This window comes from Chelonia mydas, chromosome 3 (assembly GCF_015237465.2).
Source record: "Chelonia mydas isolate rCheMyd1 chromosome 3, rCheMyd1.pri.v2, whole genome shotgun sequence".
NCBI lineage: Eukaryota > Metazoa > Chordata > Testudines > Cheloniidae > Chelonia > Chelonia mydas.
This window is the reverse complement of record NC_057851.1, coordinates 13,323,465-13,343,777: the sequence shown is the minus strand read 5'-3', so window position 1 is coordinate 13,343,777 and position 20,313 is coordinate 13,323,465. Positions and strand designations below refer to the sequence as shown.

General features: G+C 43.5%; 1 protein-coding gene across 5 annotated transcripts in view; it reads left to right on the top strand.

Annotated features, from left to right (window-relative positions):
- SUPT3H (SPT3 homolog, SAGA and STAGA complex component) overlaps window positions 1–20,313 on the top strand; it is a 461,776-nt gene that overhangs the window by 417,410 nt on the left and 24,053 nt on the right. The window contains exon 12 of one of the 5 annotated variants that reach the window (XM_043542162.1): window positions 13,247–13,280. The exons of the other annotated variants lie outside the window; for them this stretch is intronic. Coding sequence (XP_043398097.1) covers window positions 13,247–13,280 — 34 coding nt within the window. The remainder of the gene's footprint in view (window positions 1–13,246; window positions 13,281–20,313) is intronic. 5 annotated transcript variants of the gene reach the window in all.

Below are 20,313 nucleotides of genomic sequence, written 5' to 3'. Positions count from 1 at the left end.
CAGTGTTCAATATATCTGCTCTGTTCACACATTGAGAACAAAACATGCTAAAACACCACCTTAATTGCAGTAGTGGAAATAACAAGTTATTTCCATTCTTTGGATGTCATTGGCACATTTCCATTTTGTCGACATAATTAAGATGTGTTAATATTAATCAGGTAAGTACCATAACTTTACCTAGTGGAAAAATAAAATAAAAAGGGATCATGAGAACATTTTTTCAATATCTGTTTCGATTTTAATACTTTATATTGTTGTGAAATGTTATAAAAATGTGTCATTATGTTATTAGCCTGTTAAAAAAACAACCAGCAACAGATGCTAGGTACCCTGATTTTTCTCAGTCTATTTATGGGGATGTTTTATCAAAATGGCTCTTTTAAAAGTTATAAAGATGTAATACTCTCCTAAATTAGGTCATAAATGCCTAATTTGGAAAACTAATACATTTTATTATTTTTCAAGTATGGGATTATGTATATTAAAATATGCAGCTGTTAGGAAGTCTGGCTTCAGTATAACAGAAACATATTGCATTATAAGATCTGTTAGTGTCTTTGTGTATATACACACTTTATACATACACACAAGATTTCTGCATGTAAATGACTAATGAACACTTGTCCAATATTACTTTGGAATAACGGCTTCATTTTAAAAAACAATTAATATTTACAAAAGATCGAATATACAGCTAAACATTGGAGAATGATTTGCAAACTGCATCCAATCAGGGCCGGCCCTAGACCATATGGCACCCCAGGTGAGGAGTGTCTTCAGTGCCCTCCCCCCATTTGTTAAACTTTTGAATACCTTATTTTTTATTGCATTTGTAGCCCATTTCATTACTTTGATGCACGATTTGCGTGCATGGTTTATCCATGTCATATAAGACAATAAATTTGCATGCTAGCATCTCTAAATCTGTATTTATTCATGCCATATATAAGCAAATAAAAAAATTCATTTAGTCTAAGCTTATAGAAACTTTTTAATTTTAAGAATAACTGAAATGTACTAACATCAAGAAATTGAACTGGGCGCCAACATTGGGTGGACCAGTATTAAATAGTGTTACAATAGGTGACAGCCTTAGTATGTTAACTCTAATCCTGTAGTCCAAAAGTCACTTTTCTCGCCTTTGCCCTTGCAAACTGAAGCACAGTGTCAGAGAGATCCAAAGACTGGCCAATGGCATTTTCAAGCGATAAAATAGGAAGCAATGTCAGTCTCTTATGGCCATCGTTGATCGAAGATATGTTTTAATGAGCCTGACCTTCGAAAAGCTGCACTCACCACTCGTGACTGTAACCGGCACCGTGAGCGGAATCCTCAAAGCTATCCACACCTTAGAAAAAGTGTCCTTCAGCTCTGCATTGTGAATGAATTGGAGAACTTGGAGTGCCCGTGCTGCAAAATGTTGTCCAATTTTACAGAGAGGTCTTTATAATTGACATCTGAACAGTCCCCATGTGTCAGCATCCAGTGAAGGTCCATACAATTGTTCAAGAATGTTTTCCTGTTTGCTGGCAGCTTACTAAGGTCATACAAAAAACCCCGGGTCTTTTTGTGGTGCTTCATTTGTCCAAACCTTTCTATGATGGACACTCAAGCAGTGTCAACGAACGAGCAAAAAAACTCCCTCTTGAATTTTTCTTCCGAGTTTCCCCATCACCTCGTCTCTGGCCTCATAACCAAACAGTTTCTTCTTCCAATGAATATGAGTTTACTTGAGGACAGGCTTAAGTCCTAAGTTTTCCGCCATTTCTTTGACAGCAGTGATGGGCGTCTTCAAATCTGTTGTCTCTATAGGTCACATTGAAATCGAGGCAGCTTCTCATCAAAGTAATAGTGGTCACAATGTCCATCCACTGAGTTTGTAATGCCTTGCTTGCAACGTTTACTTGGAACAGCATATCATGCCAAATTGAAGTCAGTGATCTGGTTTGCCAGGCTTTGTGCCTCATGTTGGACTCCAGCCTTGGCCTTACGCTGTCAATGTGGCTTTCCCAGCGAGTGTCACTTAGTGACTTCACAGTCAGATTTGTCACATTGTCTGTGAGGATTTTCCACTTGGTAGTTGATGCTGAAAACAGGACGTATATCCTTTGCAGTACTCCAAAGAGAGATACTGAATCTAACGAAAATGACGCTGCATCTGACACAACCAGGTCGAGGGAATGGCAGCCAGAAGGCATGAAGAAATCTCTTGGATTCAGCGCAAGGGTTCTGGACACCACTGTTTTTTCCCTTCATGTTCGTGCCGTTGTCGGCAGTCCTGAGGCTTTATTTTATACTCATTCAAAATGTTCATACACAGTTTTGTTAGGCCTTTTCTGGTAGAGTTGTCCACAGACTGGAAACCGATAAAGCGTTCCTTTACTTGGATATAGCCATCCTCATCATCAACAAAACTTACTGTAAATAACATCTTTTCACTGTGACTAATATCAGAAGTGTAGTCCATTATTACGGCATAGTCCTTTAAAAATCAGTGGCAGTCTTCCCAATTTATATATTTAGGTAAAGGACTAAAGATTTTTATTCATAATGGGGAAACAGAAGATACAGTCCCTCACTGGAAGGAAATCCTGTCCATTACAATACATGGAATTTCCTTGTTTTGTAGAAAATGTTGTAGATATGTTCTTTAAAAAATAAAGTAATATGAAGAATCTATCTTAAACCAACAAAAGTAAGAAAATTCAGTGTCAGTATCGTCAGTCCATCACAAGCACATCTGGTCAGAATCAGTACGTAATGAATATGGCCCCGATCCTCGTGGGTGCAGAGAAACCCCTGCTGATTGGGGGGTTTTTTGTTTGCTTGTTTGTTTGTTATTGATTAATTTGTATTGATGCTCCATGTGGGCTCAGGGGTCCATCTGCCTGTATGAGCTTCCAGAATCAGAGCCTATATAAGGCAATCTTTGGGACATTTGCTGTGGTACTTAGTTAGTTGATTAGTATTGTGGTTAAGTTTCTTTCCCCACATAGTCTGACAATATGATCTTAATCTGGCTGCAGAAAATTTCCTGCCTGTGCCAATTTATTGCCCAAAAGTGTGTGAGATGCTTTACAGAAACACACAAAACACACACACAAAAAGCTCTGCCCCAAAGAGTTTACTGTCAACTTGGCTTGTGTCCTTTTTAGGTAGACTATATATAATTTCATGTGATTTTACTTTTTGTAAATAACGCCTAGATGTTAACATGATAGGAACTCAACAAAAAATAAATACCATTGTAACAGTTCCTTGTATTTGCAGTCTCAGTGCATATGTGAATAAGCATCCACATAATGGCTTATTTGGAGGAAAAATGTAGTTAGTTATGTTTATATAGAGTGTGAATTGTTAAAATATCATGAACAAACTAATGTCATTTGTAATGACATTGGAACTGATTTGATCTCCATGTTTGAGATGGAAGAGAAAGAGGGATAAAAATGAGGGGGAAAATCAGTAATTCTTAAAATCTTTCATTGACCTAGTAGTCGGCTATTTTTGACATTAATGTAATGTCAGTGATTTCACTTCATATTTCATGAGGTACTTCTGTTGATTTCAGATAAATCCCACAAAACCTATATCTATTTATCATTTCAAATGTTAAATACATTCAAGCAGTTTGAGATATCATGGAAGATTTCTTTACATCAAAGGGAGCTGTATCCACACACTTCCATTTCTAGCCCCAGAGTTTTCTCCATATACACAGAAAGAACAGGAGTACTTGTGGTACCGTAGAGTCTAAGAAATTTATTTGAGCATAAGCTTTTGTGGGCTAAACCCACTTCATCGGATGCATGCAGTGGAAAATACAGTAGGAAGATATACACACACACACACACACACACACACACACACAGAGAACACGAAACAATGGGTGTTCTCATACACACTGTAACAATAGTGATCAGTTAAGGTGAGCTATTACCAGCAGGAGAGGGGGAAAAAAACCTTTTGTAGTGATAATCAAGATGGGCCATTTCCAGCAGTTGACAAGAACGTGTGAGGAACAGTAGGGGGGAAAAGATAAACATGGGGAAATAGTTTTACTTTGTGTAATGACACATCCACTCCCAGTCTTTATTCAAGCCTAATTTAATGGTGTCCAGTTTGCAAAATTAATTCCAATTCAGCAGTCTCTCGCTGGAGTCTGTTTTTGAAGTTTTTTTGTTGTAATATTGCGACTTTTAGGTCTGTAATCGAGTGACCAGGGAGACTGAAGTGTTCTCCAACTGGTTTTTGAATGTTATAATTCTTGACGTCTGATTTGTGCCCATTTATTCTTTTATGTAGAGACTGTCCAGTTTGGCCAATGTACATGGCAGAGGGGCATTGGTGGCACATGATGGCATATATCACATTGGTAGGTGTGCAGGTGAACAAGCCTCTGACAGTGTGGCTGATGTGATTAGGTCCTATGACGGTGTCCCCTGAATAGATATGTGACTTTCTACTCTTCCTACTCTTCCCTTATAATCCTAGCAAAACTGACCCTGTCCACAATATGGTTATGGTTGAAACCATGGTCTAGTGCAGTTGTCCTGATCAGTGTGAACAGTTTTTTGTTTTGCTTTTCCCCTGACAAGCATGCTGGAGACTACCCAGGAAGTTAGTCTAGCATGGTCTAGTTGGTCATAGTAGCTGTCTTGTCTACCATCTGAGTGTAGGCTGGGCTTTTGTCAGGAATCTCAATTAATCCATCATCATTTGATCTCAGTGTACAATTAGGATAAAAATGTGATAAAAATAAGCTATATTGCCTATGAAACCTTCATCTGTGGTGGATCTGCTGTTTAAAGGTCATGCTTTTTCTGGCTGTCACGTTATACCAATGCTTTGGAAATTGTGAGTCACTGATCAATCCAGGGCCTCACTCAAACTAATCAGATTCTGGGGAGACAGCATAAAAAATGCTGTGAAGGGGCTTCAGCCCCAAGCTCAGCAGCCCGTTGTGAGTGTCAGATGGCTCAGATCAGGAGTTTGCATGTCTGGAAAGATCAATATTGTGAAAACCTCGGATCAGCTGAAAGCCTCTCCAGGGTTTTCCTGAGGGAGTTTCATAACAGACTGTTGCTTTCAGTGGGTGGATGTGCTTGTTGCTTCACGACAGCCTGATAACGTATCTTATGGCCCACCCCTTGTTGAGGCTCATTTCTCAATTTAGCTTAGCATTAAAATGTCCATAACAAAAACGTAAGCAGAGTGAAACTTGGTAAACAGTTTTTTCATGGCTCCAAGGTCATTTTTTTCAGATAGCTTCTCATGACAAATTATTCAAATCCGAATTGCTTGTTATGTACATTTTGCTTCTCTTTCATCAAAGCGTTGACTTTCAGGCATTAACACTTCAGCTGTGGATATTTTTCTAGGCCTAAATTTGGCAGATTTACTTTTTCCTCCCTGATGAAGATAGAAGGAGTATTTCAAGATGTGTCCGTAGTCCCACCGCACCCTTTGCTATGTGGCAACCCCTGCAGCAAAAAGGAGCTAGTTGTAGCTGCTTCTAGCACCTGTCATTGATGCTCCTGGGATTGCCAGAGGAGAACGCTTAGGAGAAAACTGAGGCAGTCCCTGGTGCCCAGGTCAGAATTTATTGCTGCCAGGCAGCAGAATACCAGACCTTTAATCGGCAGCATTCTCCGTATACCCCCAGACTTGTCATTTACCAAGTCTTTTGTCACTCTACAAAGTGCATAACTGTTCTTACACGTTTTTTTGAACAATGTGTTTTCCAGTTTGTATGGTGTATAAGAACATTTTGGTTATAGTTCAGGAACTTACTTTCTTTTGTTGTTTTCAGAGATTTATCATCCCATTATACAATAATGTGAACTCTTGTCTTTTAAGTACAGTATTGTGGGGAGAGTTATGACAAGGTTATTCTATTTACGAAGGTATATTCCCCATTTGAAATCGTGTAAAAAAAAAAACAAAAAAACAAAAAAAACATTTTAGCGCTGTTATTCACAGTCTGACTTGTTTCACAACTAGATTGATAATTAAGGGAGGTCAGTAATCAGTTTGGATGGGATTTATGTATTTAACCACCATTTTTCAGAAAGTAGCAGTTACTGCATTTACATGAGAAGGTATTATGATACAGTGGTTAAAATAAAGAAGTTAACATTTTCTAACAGTGACCAAACAATAGTATCTGAGGGTTTTTTGTTATTTTCTAACCTAAGAATAGGATGATATATACCACATCACTGTGGTGACATAGCCATGGCTCCTGTATGTGAGGTATTGTATATATGTTTTCATAGTTAATGCCAATACTAATAATGCATGTAATTACCATAATCCATGTGTTGTGTTCAGGTTCTTGTATTGTGGCATCTGAGTGCCTGTAAAAGGGGCACCATCAATTTGAAATCTAGCTGGTTCAAAAAATGTAGTAAAGTGCCACTGAGTCCTTTTGTCAATTTTGCTGTCATATTTTCCTATTTTTGAAAAATGTTTCTTTTCCCTTTTGCCATATGAAAGACCTGCACAAAGAGGAAACTCACTGTACAGGGGAAAAAGTGAACTTTACTATATAAAAAATTCTGTCAAATGGACAAAGTATGCAATTGGGGGGGAAAAAGATTAATATTTTTCCTCTGTCTTTAAACTGCAGTTATTTTAGGTGTCCACTTATAACAATAGGTGGTAAAAGGTTTTTAATCTAGAAGCCTGATTTTTAAATTGATTTTTGTCCTTGTCATATACATAATAAATATACTGAAAATTGTACTCCACATGGATGGAATGCATATTGTATTTTTCTGAACAAATAATATGCATTTTAAAATGGATTTTAAACTATTTAGCCAAGAAACACACACACAAGAATATTTCGTTATGTCTTCCCTTTAAATAGCGCACATGCTAAAAACTGCATACCATAATTAGTGCACTAAAATACATATTTAAGAGGTTAAAGATGATTATTATAAAACAAAGGGCCTAAATACAAATTTACACAAGCCTCAATATGTATTTACTTGAGCAACATGCACTCAAATATAGATTTACATAGTGAAGCATAGCAGTGTGGTCTGCCGGGTGATCCGTACCTCCACGCCACAGATTTCTTCTGTCTTCTGCAGGACATCCTACACTGCCAGCACCATGCTTACGGTCTCTGCACTCTTGACGCGGGTCGCCTAGAGGAAGGCACTGGTCACCCTACCGCCGGCACCAATCATCCTCCCACCGGCTGTCTCCTCGGCACAGATCCCAGCAGTCGGAGCAGTCTCTGTCACAGTACCGATCCCCCGGCCCCGATCCTCCTACTCGAGGTACTGGTCTCCTGTGGTGACAGCTAGCCATGAGACACAAGCTTTGACAGCCCCTCCATGGTCATCAGAAGGTATTTCCTCTGGTTAGGAAAGGAAATTCAACCCTTCACCAGCGCGAGTGGGCATCTGAGGTTGTGTTGATCTCCGCGATGCTGTCATGGCCAACCACCAGGCTCTCTTGGGGAGATACAACTTGAACTTATGGAACTCCCTCCATAAGTTCAAGGACTCACTGCCCCAGGACTTGGCCCAGGAATGCGGGGCAGTGGTGGAGGCGGGTCCGACAGCTGCAAGGTCCTCCTTCCAGATGGCATAGGCACAGCTCCTGGCTTCAGACCGCTGGCCTGTCCCAAGAGATGCAGGCCTCGATCTAGGATCTTACCTTTGATGGGAATGGTCTATTTGAAGAACAGATTGACACGAGGCTGCACGAACTGAAGGACAGTTAGGCCACCCTTTGCTCGCTGGGTCTGCATACGCCGCAGTCAGTGAGGAAGCAGCTCCAGCCACCCCTCCCACCAAGAAGCCTCGACGGGGGCATGCAAGAAGGGATAGAGACATGAGTTTTGGTCATCGCTGCCTTTCCTCCTCCTGCTCCCCTGCACAACCTGGCCCGCCAAAGCCTCCCGGGGGCCCAAAGCACTCATTCTGAGGGTGCGATCAAGAGAGATGTCCACGTCAATTCTCTGGATTTGCCTCATTCTTTCTTCTACCATCCCTACTTTTCGGCCTGGTTGCAGGTCACCTCGGACCATTGGGTGCTAGACATTGTATCTCGGGGCTACACCCTGCAATTCAGTCACGCCCACCCCCAGCACCCGTTTCCTGTCCCTCTTCAGGGACTCTTCTCATGAGCAACTCCTTATTCAAGAGGTCAAGAACCTCATGCAGCTGGGGGAAGTGGAGGAGGTCCACTGGGACATGAGGGGAAAGTCCCATTATTTCCTAATCCTGCAAGCGAAAGGAGGTCTAAGACCCATTCTGGACCTGTGGCACCTCAACAAGTCTCTCAAAAAGGTGAAGTTTTACATGGTCTCCCTGGCCTCAGTCATCCCCTCTCTGGATCCGGGTGACTGGTACGATGCCCTCAGTCTGAAGGACGCTTATTCCCATATCTCCGTTTTCCAAGGTCATAAACAATTCCTCCATTTTGTGGTGGGCAGTTGCCATTTCCAGTTCATGGCGCTGCCCTTTGGTCTCTCGTCTGCCCCAAGGGTGTTTACAAAATGTATGGCACCAGTGGCTGCTTAACTCAGGCATCAAGGGGTTCAGGTCTAACCATATCTCGACGATTGGCTCATCAAGGGCAGATCTTGGGTGCAAAGGAGCCTCGATCTGGTTCATTCCTCCTGCCACAACCTGGGCCAGTTATTAAATGAAAAGAAATCAACCTTAAGGCTGGTGCAATGAATAGAGTTCATTGGGGCGGTTCTCGACTCCACACGAGCCAGAACCTTCCTTTTGAAGGCGCGTTTCCAGGCCATGTCGGACCTGATCTCCCATGTGAAAAACTATCCATTCACCACTGCTCACATCTGCTTGCAGTTGTTAGGCCACATGGCAGCATGTACGTACGTGGTCCTGGCATCATCTCCGGCCACTCTAAGTCTGGTTGGTGTCAGTCTACATCCCCAACAGACACAATCTAGACCGGATGATCAGGGTGCCGGTTCACATCCGATCGTCCCTGGATTGGTGGCTGAGCCCCGAATCAGTGTTGGAGGGAGTTCCCTTTGTGGCCATGGCCCCATCGCTGATCCTGGTTTCTGAAGCTTTGGACCAGAGCTGGGAGCTCACCTGGGCAAGCTCAGCACACAAGGCTGCTGGTCGTGGGACAATCTGTCCCTCCACATAAACATCGGGGAGCTCAAGCGGTTCTCCTGGCCTGCTTTCCTGCCCCACATGAAGGGCAGGGTGGTGCAGGTCCTGACAGACAATGCTGCAGTGATGTATTACATCAACTGACTGGGTGGGGCCAGGTCCTTGGCCCTTTTCCAAGTAGCTCTCCGCCTTTGGGGCTTCTGTGTGTGGCATGCCGTCCATCTGGTGGCTGCGAATCTGTCCAGGGCCAAGAACGTGGTAGCAGATCGCCTCACCCAGGAGCTTCTCATCTCGCTATGAGTGGTCGCTCCACCCGGGGGTGGTCAGTGTGATCTTCTGGAGATGGGGAACTCCCCAGTTGGATCTGTTCACATTCCATCAGAAGAGGAAAAGCCACATGTTCTGCTAGTTCTGGAGATTAGACAGGGGCTCCCTGTCAGACATCTTTCTGCACCGGTGGTTGGGGGCTCTGATATATGCCTTCCCACCATTGCAGTTAATCCACAAGGTCCTTATGAAGATCAAACAAGACAAGGCAAATCTGATCCTGATAGCTCCTGCGTGGCCTCGGCAGCACTGGTTCAGCACGCTGATGGACCTTTCAGTAGCCACCCTGCTGCAGCTGCCTGTCTGGCTGGACCTGCTGTCTGAGAACCACGGCAGTTTTCCGCATCCGAACCTCGTGGCGCCGCACTTGACAACATGGCTTCTGTGTGACTAAATGTGGAAGAATGGGAATGCTCAGCCTGGATCCAACAGGTCTTGTTGGGTAGCAGAAAGCCCTCCACAAGAGCAACCTATCTGGCCAAGTGGAAGACATTCACGGGCTGGGCCTCAGACTGGGGTATCCGGTCTGAGCAGACATTGCTGCAGGCTATCCTGGACTATCTTCTGCACCTCAAGTTCCAGGGATTGTTCTTGTCATCGATCAAAGTCCACTTGGCCGCTGTTTTGGCCTTACACACACACACACACGCACACACACACACACACACACACGCACACACACACACACACACACACACACACACACACACACACACACACACACACACACACACACGCTCCAGGGCAGCTTAATCTTCGCTCACAACATGATGGTCCGTTTTTTTAAAGGTCTGGAGCGTCTTTACCCACACATCAGGGATCCCATCCCACCCTGGGACCTGAATCTCATGCTGTTGCAGCTCATGGGTTCTCCCTTCGAGCCTCTAGTTTCCTGCTCCCTCCTCATCATCTCCTGGAAAATTTCTTTCCTGGTCGCAATAACGTCCACCCATAAGATCTCTGAGATCAGGGCACTTACTTCAGAGCCGCCCTATACAGTGTTCTACAAGGACAAGGTCCAGTTGCGGCCGCATCCAGCATTCCTACCCAAGGTAGTTTCACAGTTTCATACCGGCCAAGACATACTTACCTGTCTTCTTTCCAAAGCCTCATAAATCAGAAGAGGAGCACAAATTACATGCCCTGGATGTCTGGAGGGTGCTTGCCTTCTACATCGACAGGACCAAGCCATTTCGTAAGTCAACACAGTTGTTCCTTGCGGTGGCATACAGAATGGAAGATCACCCAGTGTCTGCGCCCAAAGTCGCCCAATGTTTGTCCTGGATTACAGCCTGAATCTAATACTGCTATGACCTGGCAAAGGTGCCTCCACAACCGTGACTGCCCTCTGGACTAGGGCCAGGCATTGTCAGCAGCCTTCCTGGCATAGGTGCCAATTCAGAATATCTGCAGGGCTGCTACCTGGTTGTCTATCCACATGTTTCCGTCTTGTTATGCGCGCACCCAGAAAGCCCGCAACGACGCTGACTTTGGCAGAGCAGTGCTGGAAACCACCTGACCGTGAGCTCCAAGCCCACCACCAGGGACACTGTTTGTGAGTCACCTAGAATGGAATTGATATGAGCAAGCACTCAAAGAAGAATAAACTGTTACCTTCCTTTTGTAACTGTTCTTCGAGATGTGTTGCTCATCCCCACTCCATTACCCACCATCCTCACCCTCTGTTGGAGTTGCTGGCAAGAAGGAACTGAGAGGGCGTAGGGCTGGCGGTGCCTGATATACCGACGCATGCGTGCAGCACTCGAGGGCACTACAGCCGACCCTATGGATACCGCTAAAGCAAAAATCTCCGACGGTCGCGCATGTGGGCACGCACACACCTGGAATGGAATGGACATGAGCAACACATCTCAAAGAACAATGGTTATGAAAGGTAGGTAACTGTTTTTTTCAGGCACAGGCTGTTCAAAGCAAGGAAAGCCTGTCTTTTTCTCTCAGTAGTGAGAATTAAAGATGGGGCAGAGAGAAACACAAACCCTAATTTTAATTTTCAGTAGAGCCTTCAAGCCATGGGTGCTGTACAAACATATAGAAAATTGCCGTGCCTCCTCAAAGACCTTGCAGTCTAACAGGCAAGATATGATGGTAAGTGAAATGAACTAAGTGAGGGTGGAGGGCTATGGGGCAGCAGAATAATAGGATATTCACATATTTGATTCAGTTGCAAGTTGTCATCTTCTAATTGCATGATCTTATTATTATTACCTGGTCTTTCTTCTCCCTTACCCCTCACATCTGACTTTACACCATGAGTTCTTTGGGATAGGGAGCAGAGTACTTGTTTCTTTGAAGTGTCTCATGCACTTTTGAGCATTCAGAGATAATAAATAATTATAATAGTGAATGAAGCGTTATGAACAAGGTCCCTCTTTGACCAGAGGGATGTGAGGAGGAAGAAGAAATTGTGAAACAAAATCCAGCACATTAACTGCCGGGGCCCAATATTTGTCAATAAAAATCCTTCAAGGAAAAAAAGTAGCCTGTCTACTGAAACTGAAGATAATCCTGATTATACATATAAATGGATAATATTTTTCGAATCTTGTTAAGCTTTTGGTTTCAATAATCTCCAGTAGCAATGAGTTCCCCAGGCTAATTATGGGTTAAATTAAAAAGTTTCCTTTTGCCAGTTTAAACGTGTTGCCCTTCAATTTTATTGACTGTCCTGTTGCTCTTCTTTTATTTCACCTTCTCTTTGCTAGTCATTATTTTCTCTGTCATGTCCCCCTATTATTCAGCTCTTCTTTACATTGAACGGTCCTGACCTTTTCTCTTTTCATGTGGAAGTCACCCCAGGCCTCTATTCCTTTTCATTGCCTGTTTCTTAACGCCTTCTATTTCTGCTATATTGTTTTTGATAGTGATTTAACTTAACAAAGTATTCCAGGCAAGAAATGGTTATTTAGTCAAGTGACGGACATGTTGGGTGTATGGTTTTTTTTTAATCTTTCAACCTGCTTGTTTTCATCAGTTTGATTCATAAACAAAAAACAAATTAGAACAGTTCCAGATATTAAATTCAATATTATGTCTGCATCCCTGTAGGCAATTTGGCTCAAAATAGCAGTCGGACCATTCTGATACACAAGGACAGGAGGCAGAGTTTAATGTTTCATTGCTTTTCTAAGGGTTTGCGTCAGAGAAAATAGTTAGGTTTTCAGGAATTGAAGGCCTTTTCTCCTCATTAGTGGAGCAAGACCTTATCAGCACATAAACACAGCCTTACCAGCATCACATAGATACCTGTTTTCCCTCTTATCCCACTCCCCAAACAAAAAAAAACTTCTCATGTGGACAGAATAATTAACTGCTTTGGCAACTAAAGTGTACACATTTTGACTGCAGTTATTTTCCAAATTAAATAAGCCATTCAAGTAGGAAACTCTTTTTCCAGTTACTTGGGCTGAGATTTTTCAAAGGAGCCTATGGGATTTGGACACTTAATTCTCTTTGAATACTTTGAAAATCAGACTCCAAGACTGGGATTTTCAGAGCTGCTGAGCCCCTGCAACTCCCCTTATGTTCATGTGGAGGTATAGGTGCTCAGCCCTTCTGACAGTCAGGTACCTTAATGTTTAACTGAGTTTTGTTACAATTTGATACTACATTGAAGCCTGCATGGAAAGGAAATGCTTTTCTGTGACCAGAAGGATTCTTTTCTGTTCTATGTAGGTTCTTATACTGCTCTTATCCCCAGGGTATTTGAGCGCCTTCCATTAGTGCATTGAGCAGTGTGACTGCACATTTGTCACATTTTGTTCTCTCCTTCCTCTCCCGAGGACAGAAGAGTGTGCAGTGGAGTGGTTTGTTTTGGTAGGTTTTTTTTTTTAAAAATAATATGTAGTTTTTAATGTATTTATGTTAGAGAAGGCCAGGTCAAAGAAATGTTCCTCTCCACTTGGAGTGGAAGATGGTGAAGTTCGTGATGGACCTTAGGTTCCTGGGAGATACCATTCCACAGTCTCATACTGGCCAAAAAGGAAAATTTGTCTCCTTCACAGATGAGTTTTACTCTTATTGTGGAAAGTTCCATTGTGTCAGAGGAGTGAAGTTTTCAACCACAGTCTTCGTCTCAGAGCTTTTGTGATCTTCTACTTACCTGGGCCCAGCCCTTGGAGCACCTTGAAGATAAGGACTGAATCCCAGAACTTGATTCAAAATCCTATGGGAAGCCAGAGTAGGAAGTGCAGTGGGGGAGGTTTAGGTTGGATATTAGGAAAAACTTTTTCACTAGGAGGGTGGTGAAACACTGGAATGCGTTACCTAGGGAGGTGGTAGAATCTCCTTCCTTGGAAGTTTTTAAGGTCAGGCTTGACAAAGCCCTGGCTGTGATGATTTGATTGGGGATTGGTCCTGCTTTGAGCAGGGGGTTGGACTAGATGACCTCCTGAGGTCCCTTCCAACCCTGATATTCTATGATTCTATGAAGTGAGGGACAGACTCAATGTGTTCATGGTAGCCCATGTTGCTAAGGAGACATGCTGCAGCATTCTGCATAAGAGCTGAGGGCTTCATGCCCGTTATATCACACGACTGTAGTCCAGCTGAGAAGCGATGAAGGTGTGAATAACTGAGGCCTGATCATCGTCTGCCACCCTTTTCTGAAAACAAATGAAGCTGTATGTGTAGGTTATTACTTTAAATGATCTTAGAGTTCACTCTTCTCCCACTCTCATTTTTATGCCTTCTTCCATGTTAATGCCGTACTTGGAACTCCATCTGCACACTGAAATTCATCTTGAAAATACACTTTCAGTGAGAACCCTCCAAGTAGTAATAATACTTAGCATGTTGATGTGTATAGCACTTTGTCTATTCAAACATTAACCAGTTAATCCAAACATGGACGGTAATGGCAAGAATTATTATTCTGTTTTACAGATAGGCCTATTTTTACACTACGAGCTAACACCTCTTTGCCATATTGAAATAGTAAAGTGAGTCTGGGGTGTTGTATGATGTGCACTTCCATTAGTGTCTAGAGCAGATTGATATTTTACTTATTTAAATTACTGTATAGTATTTAAACAGCCTTATTTGGCATTAAAATCAGTAAAGCTCTAAAACATGAGGAGCTGGCACAATTTTAAATGCAAAGCCTTTGACAACTTCTTTGAGTAGCGTCCCTATGGGTGCTCCATTGTAAGTGCACTTGCGTCCCTGCACAGCTGATCGGAGATCTTTGGTAGCAATGTCCACTCAGCCCGCATGTGTCGTCCCCACTTCATGCTCTGCCATGAGGCTAACCAGCACATGTGGGTGAACCCTCCACCCCCCAAGTTCCTCCAACTGCCCCTGGCAAGAGATAGAGCTATTAGCAGTCCGTTCATCAGATCGTTACCTCTCTCTTCACACTTCAATAGCTAGTTAATCCCTTTCTTAGTTGTGGAGCTTTCTTTATTTTCTCTTTCTTTTGGGAAAAAAAACTTTTTATTTTTTTTTCCTTTGTCTTGGGTTGCCCCAGCATGGGGTATGCCCAGTTCACCGGGCTATAAGAGGTGCCTCTTATGGAAGGAGGCCATCCCTGTAGCAGATAAACATTCCTGCTGTACACGTTGCTTCGGGGAAAGCCACATTTCCCAAAAGCGGGATCTCTGCCAACAACTCAAGTCCAGATCTCGGAAGGACAGAGAAGTGAGACTAAACTACTGCTCATGGAGGCAGCTCTTCAACCTTCCTGGACCTGTGCCAATAATCACAGAGGTGACACAAATCCTCCCCAAAGCCGTTGACATCTAAGGACTATGGGTCAAAGAAAACAGCCATGGACCCCTCAGATAAGGCTTCACAAAAGAGGGCCATGAGCCCCAAGCTAGCCAAAAAAGATCACTGGCACATTTGGTATCATCAGTACCAAGACAGTCTAAACATGGTACCCATAGTTCACGAGGACCTGAAGCATCAGGTACTGTTGCTGCGCCTAAGGACCTGAATGGCATAGGCACCGAAGCAATGATACCGACAGATAAAGGCAACCTGGGCATCTGCACATAGCTTCGTAGAACACTATGTGATTACTGGAGAGACTGCTTTCTACGCTATCTTCGGCTCTGCAGTATTGTCATCCATAACAGACTCAACTCAAAAGCCCCAGCTTCCCATTGGGGATACTGCTTGGGAGTCACCTATAGTGAGCACCCAAAGGGACACTACTCAAAGAAGAAGAGGAAGTTACTCACCTTGGGCAGTAATGATGGCTCTTCAAGATGTGTCCCCCGTGGGTGCTCCACAACTCACCCTCTTCCCCTCTACTTTGGAATTCTTGACAAGGACTCTGCAGTGGAGAAGAAACTGCAGTGGGTGGGTTGTCCCCACACTCTGGTTAGCCTCGTGGTAGAGCACAGTGGCGGGACAGTGGATGTGCTGGCCAAACGGACACTGCTACCAAAGTTCTCCAAGAGCACAGGGATGCAAGCGCACCTACTGTGGAGCTCCCATAGGGACACACATCTCGAAGAACCATCGTTACTGCACAAGGTGAGTAACTTTCTCTTTTTCCTCTAGATTATAATACTGGAGGAAAAATGAGCACTAAAATATATAGAATCATAGAATATCAGGGTTGGAAGGGACCTCAGGAGGTCATCTAGTCCAACCCCCTGCTCAAAGCAGGATCAATCCCCAACTAAATCATCCCAGCCAGGGCTTTGTCAAGCCTGACCTTAAAAACTTCTAAGGAAGGAGATTCTACCACCTCCCTAGGTAACGCATTCCAGTGTTTCACCACCCTCCTAGTGAAAAAGTTTTTCCTAATATCCAACCTAAACCTCCCCCACTGCAACTTGAGACCATTACTCCTCGTTCTGTCATCTGCTACTACTGAGAACAGTCTAGATCCATCCTCTTTGGAACCCCCTTTCAGGTAGCTGAAAGCAGCTATCAAATCCCACCTCATTCTTCTCTTCTGCAGACTAAACAATCCCAGTTCCCTCAGCTTCTCCTCATAAGTCATGTGTTCAGTCCCCTAATCATTTTTGTTGCACTCCGCTGGATGTTTTCCAATTTTCCACATCCTTCTTGTAGTGTGGGGCCCAAAACTGGACACAGTACTCCAGATGAGGCTTCACCAAAGTCGAATAGAGGGGAATGATCACATCCCTCGATCTGCTGGCAATGCCCCTACTTATACATCCCAAAATGCCATTGGCCTTCTTGGCAACAAGGGCACACTGTTGACTCATATCCAGCTTCTCGTCCACTGTAACCCCTAGGTCCTTTTCTGCAGAACTGCTGCCTAGCCATTCGGTCCCTAGTCTGTAGCGGTGCATGGGATTCTTCCGTCCTAAGTGCAGGACTCTGCACTTGTCCTTGTTGAACCTCATCAGATTTCTTTTGGCCCAATCCTCTAATTTGTCTAGGTCCCTCTGTATCCTATCCCTACCCAATTGCATTTTGGTCTAATTCTTCCCGGTTTGTGAGCAGCAGGTCAAGAAGAGCTTTGACTCAAGGCTCTGCCCCTAGTTGGTTCCTCCAGCACTTGCACCAGGAAATTGTCCCCTACACTTTCCAAAAACTTCCTGGATTGTCTGTGCACCGCTGTGTTGCTCTCCCAGCAGATATCAGGGTGATTGAAGTCTCCCATAAGAACCAGGGCCTGTGACCTAGTAACTTCCGTGAGTTGCCGGAAAAAAGCCTCGTCCACCTCATCCCCCTGGTCCAGTGGTCTATAGCAGACTCCCACCACGACATCACCCTTGTTGCTCACGCTTCTAAACTTAATCCAGAGACACTTATGTTTTTCTGCAGTTTCATACTGGAGCTCTGAGCAGTCATACTGCTCTCTTACATACAATGCAACTCCCCCACCTTTTCTGCCCTGCCTGTCCTTCATGAACACTTTATATCCAATATAACAGAATAGAATAATATAGAATAACAATGCATTGAATAGGAAACTGTATCCCCTTCCTCTAAAAGAGGGATGGGCAAACTATGGGCCGTGTGCCGCGTCCAGCCCGTCAGATGTTTTAATCTGTCCCTTGAGTTCCCACAGGGGAGCGGGGTCTGGGGCTTACTCCACTCTGGTGCTCCAGCCAGGGAGGACGGACAGGGGCTTGCCCCACTCCGCGCAGCGCCTGGAATCAGCAGAATGTCTCCCTCTGACTCCTACATGTAGGGATAGCCCAGGGTCTCTGCACGCTGCCCCCACCCCAAGTGCTTCCCCTGCAGCTCCCATTGGCCAGGAACTGCGGCCAATGGGAGCTGCAGGGGCGGTGCCTGCAGACAGGGCAGCGCACAGAGCTGCCTGGCTAGCACGACACCTCCGCATAGGAGCTGGAGCTGGGAAATGCCGCTGATTCCAGGTGCTGCGGGAGCAGCGCCTGCAGACTGGGCAGTATGCATACCCGCCTGGCCGCGCCTCCACTTAGGAGCCGAAGGGGGTACATGCCACTGCTTCCAGGATCTGCTTGAGGTAAGCGCTGCCCGGAGCCTGTACCCCTAACCTCCTCCTGCGCCCCAACCCCCTGCCCTAGCCCTGATCCTCCTTCCTGCCCTCCTAACCCCTCAGTCCCAACCTGGAGCACCCTCCTGCACCCCAAGTCCTTCATCCCCAGCCCCACCCCAGAACTTGCACCCCCTGCCAGAGTCCTCCCCTCCCCTGCACCCCAACCACCTGCCCCAACCCGGAGCCTCCTCCCGCACCCTCATTTCTGGCCCCTCCCCAGAGCCTGCACTCCCAGCCAGAGCCCGCACCCCAACGCCCAATTTCATGAGCATTCACAGCCCTCTATACAATTTCCGTACTCAGTTATGGCTTTTGGGCCAAAACATTTTCCCATCCCTGCTCTAGAACCATCCAAATAACATTTTATAATTGCCATAAAGCACTCTCATTGTGAAGGTTTTGTCCCACTAATTCACAAGTAGTGTCTTTGAGAACATTAGGCCTTCAGCTGTGCGTTTAAGACCACAGTAGGTCTGAATTAATTTCACCCAGTTTCCCCATTGCCATGTCATATTGCTTGCTGCAATTTTTTCTAGTGGTTAGGATGGGCCCATCAGTCAGAACTTCTGGTTTCTCCACTACTACTGGCTTGTAATATGACCTTGTCCAAGTTACATCCCTTTTTATCTGGCTGTACAATGGGAATATTATTTATCTTCTTCAAAGGACATTGGAAGGATTAATGTTTAAAATGTGCTTTGAGATCCTCTGATGAAAAGCACTGTATACCTATAAATATTATTTATAGAAAGTATTTAACCTCATTGGTATACGTTAGTGTGATCTGTTTCCTTGCCTTATGCTCATCATAATTAAGACATTATCCAAAACTTCTGTTTGACTGCTAGAGGTATATTTTATAGGCTCAATAACATTTTCTCATAACTCATTTTGTGTTATGCTACTGCATACATCAGATGAAGTAACAGCACTTGGTTTGTGACATCAGTCTGTTGCTATGAGAATATGTGTGAGCAAACAATGATTTAGAGGAAAAAGAAGAGGTAAGTTTTAATGCAGAACATTTTTATTTACATTTATGTTTTAATAACCAGCTTAATTTTGGAAGAAGTCAGGAAAAATAGTGAAAAGATAAATGTACTTATGTTTCAATATTATGATTTTTCACGAAGTACGATTACATATTAAAAAAAACAAACCCTTGACTGTCAGACAATGCCAGGTATTGGCATTTCCAGCCAACACATTTGTCAGAACTCTTGTTCGTTCGTTCTTTCTTTCTTTCTTTTCCCTATGTCCTTTTATGTTTCTATTAAGCACTAAGCTCATTACCGACACATTTTGAATGGTATAGTGAGATAGCTTTATTACAAAGGTGTTCTGTGTATTTCAGTAGTCAGGATATAGCATTCTTCTGACAGAAAATGCCCTGCAATGAAGATGAAGCATAGACATTATTTATTCCAAATACTGGATCTTTCCATCTGAAAGTTTATAGAGGCTAAAAAACTGTTGAATTTGGAGATTTGCAAATAAAAAATAAAAAGCACATCTCTGAAAATGTTCCGTCCTAGAAAACAGGTCATATTCCCTCTTGTGAGCATTATCCTGTGTAACATTACATTGGTAGGTAAGGCATTTCTATCATGGATTCCTTTACTAATAGAGACACAGTACCACCCTCTTCTGGAGTGAAACAACTAAAACATTCTGAGTCTATGCTGGGTACCTTGAGAACAGACTGTCAGTTGTGTTGAATTATGTGGAATATCTTTGTGTCTGTTACCTAGTCCGCTTTTTAGGCTGCAGCAGGTTAAAGTTAGAGCTGTGCAAACTTTGTGCCCAAATCCAAATTAGGCCTGGCAAGCTTCCAGAAAAGGTTGGCGCTGGCAAATTTAAATAATTTTCAACTCAGAGCTATTTTTTCTGGGTTTTATGTCATCACATATGAGTTAAAACCAAGGAAAAACCTGTTTCTAACTGATTTAACCTCTTTTTGCCTCCTGCCTTGGACCAGTATCTTTTGTCTTTTATGTGTGATTGTTCTCTAAAGTTAAGCTACGTGGGCATTCCTTATCGAATTATACAGTATGTAGGATATATGGAAAGGCACATTTTGCCTATTTAATAAAATACAGCTTTTAAACACATCTATGTTAGGGATTTATAGAATGCCAAATGTCATATGTCCAGGCACCAGTAGTAAAAAAAAAAATACAGTTTGCTGAAACATGTTAAACTGATTTTGTGAGCTTTGCCACTTTTTGGTTTTTAAGTTGAGCTATTTGTACATTTAGGCTCTAAATACAAATTTAAACAAATAACTTACATACCAAAATATTCACGGTGTTATAGTTGTGACGTGAGAATAATAATAATCAGTTACTCAACCAAATAGTCTCTAATACCTATCCATCCTATATTAATGGTTTGTCATGG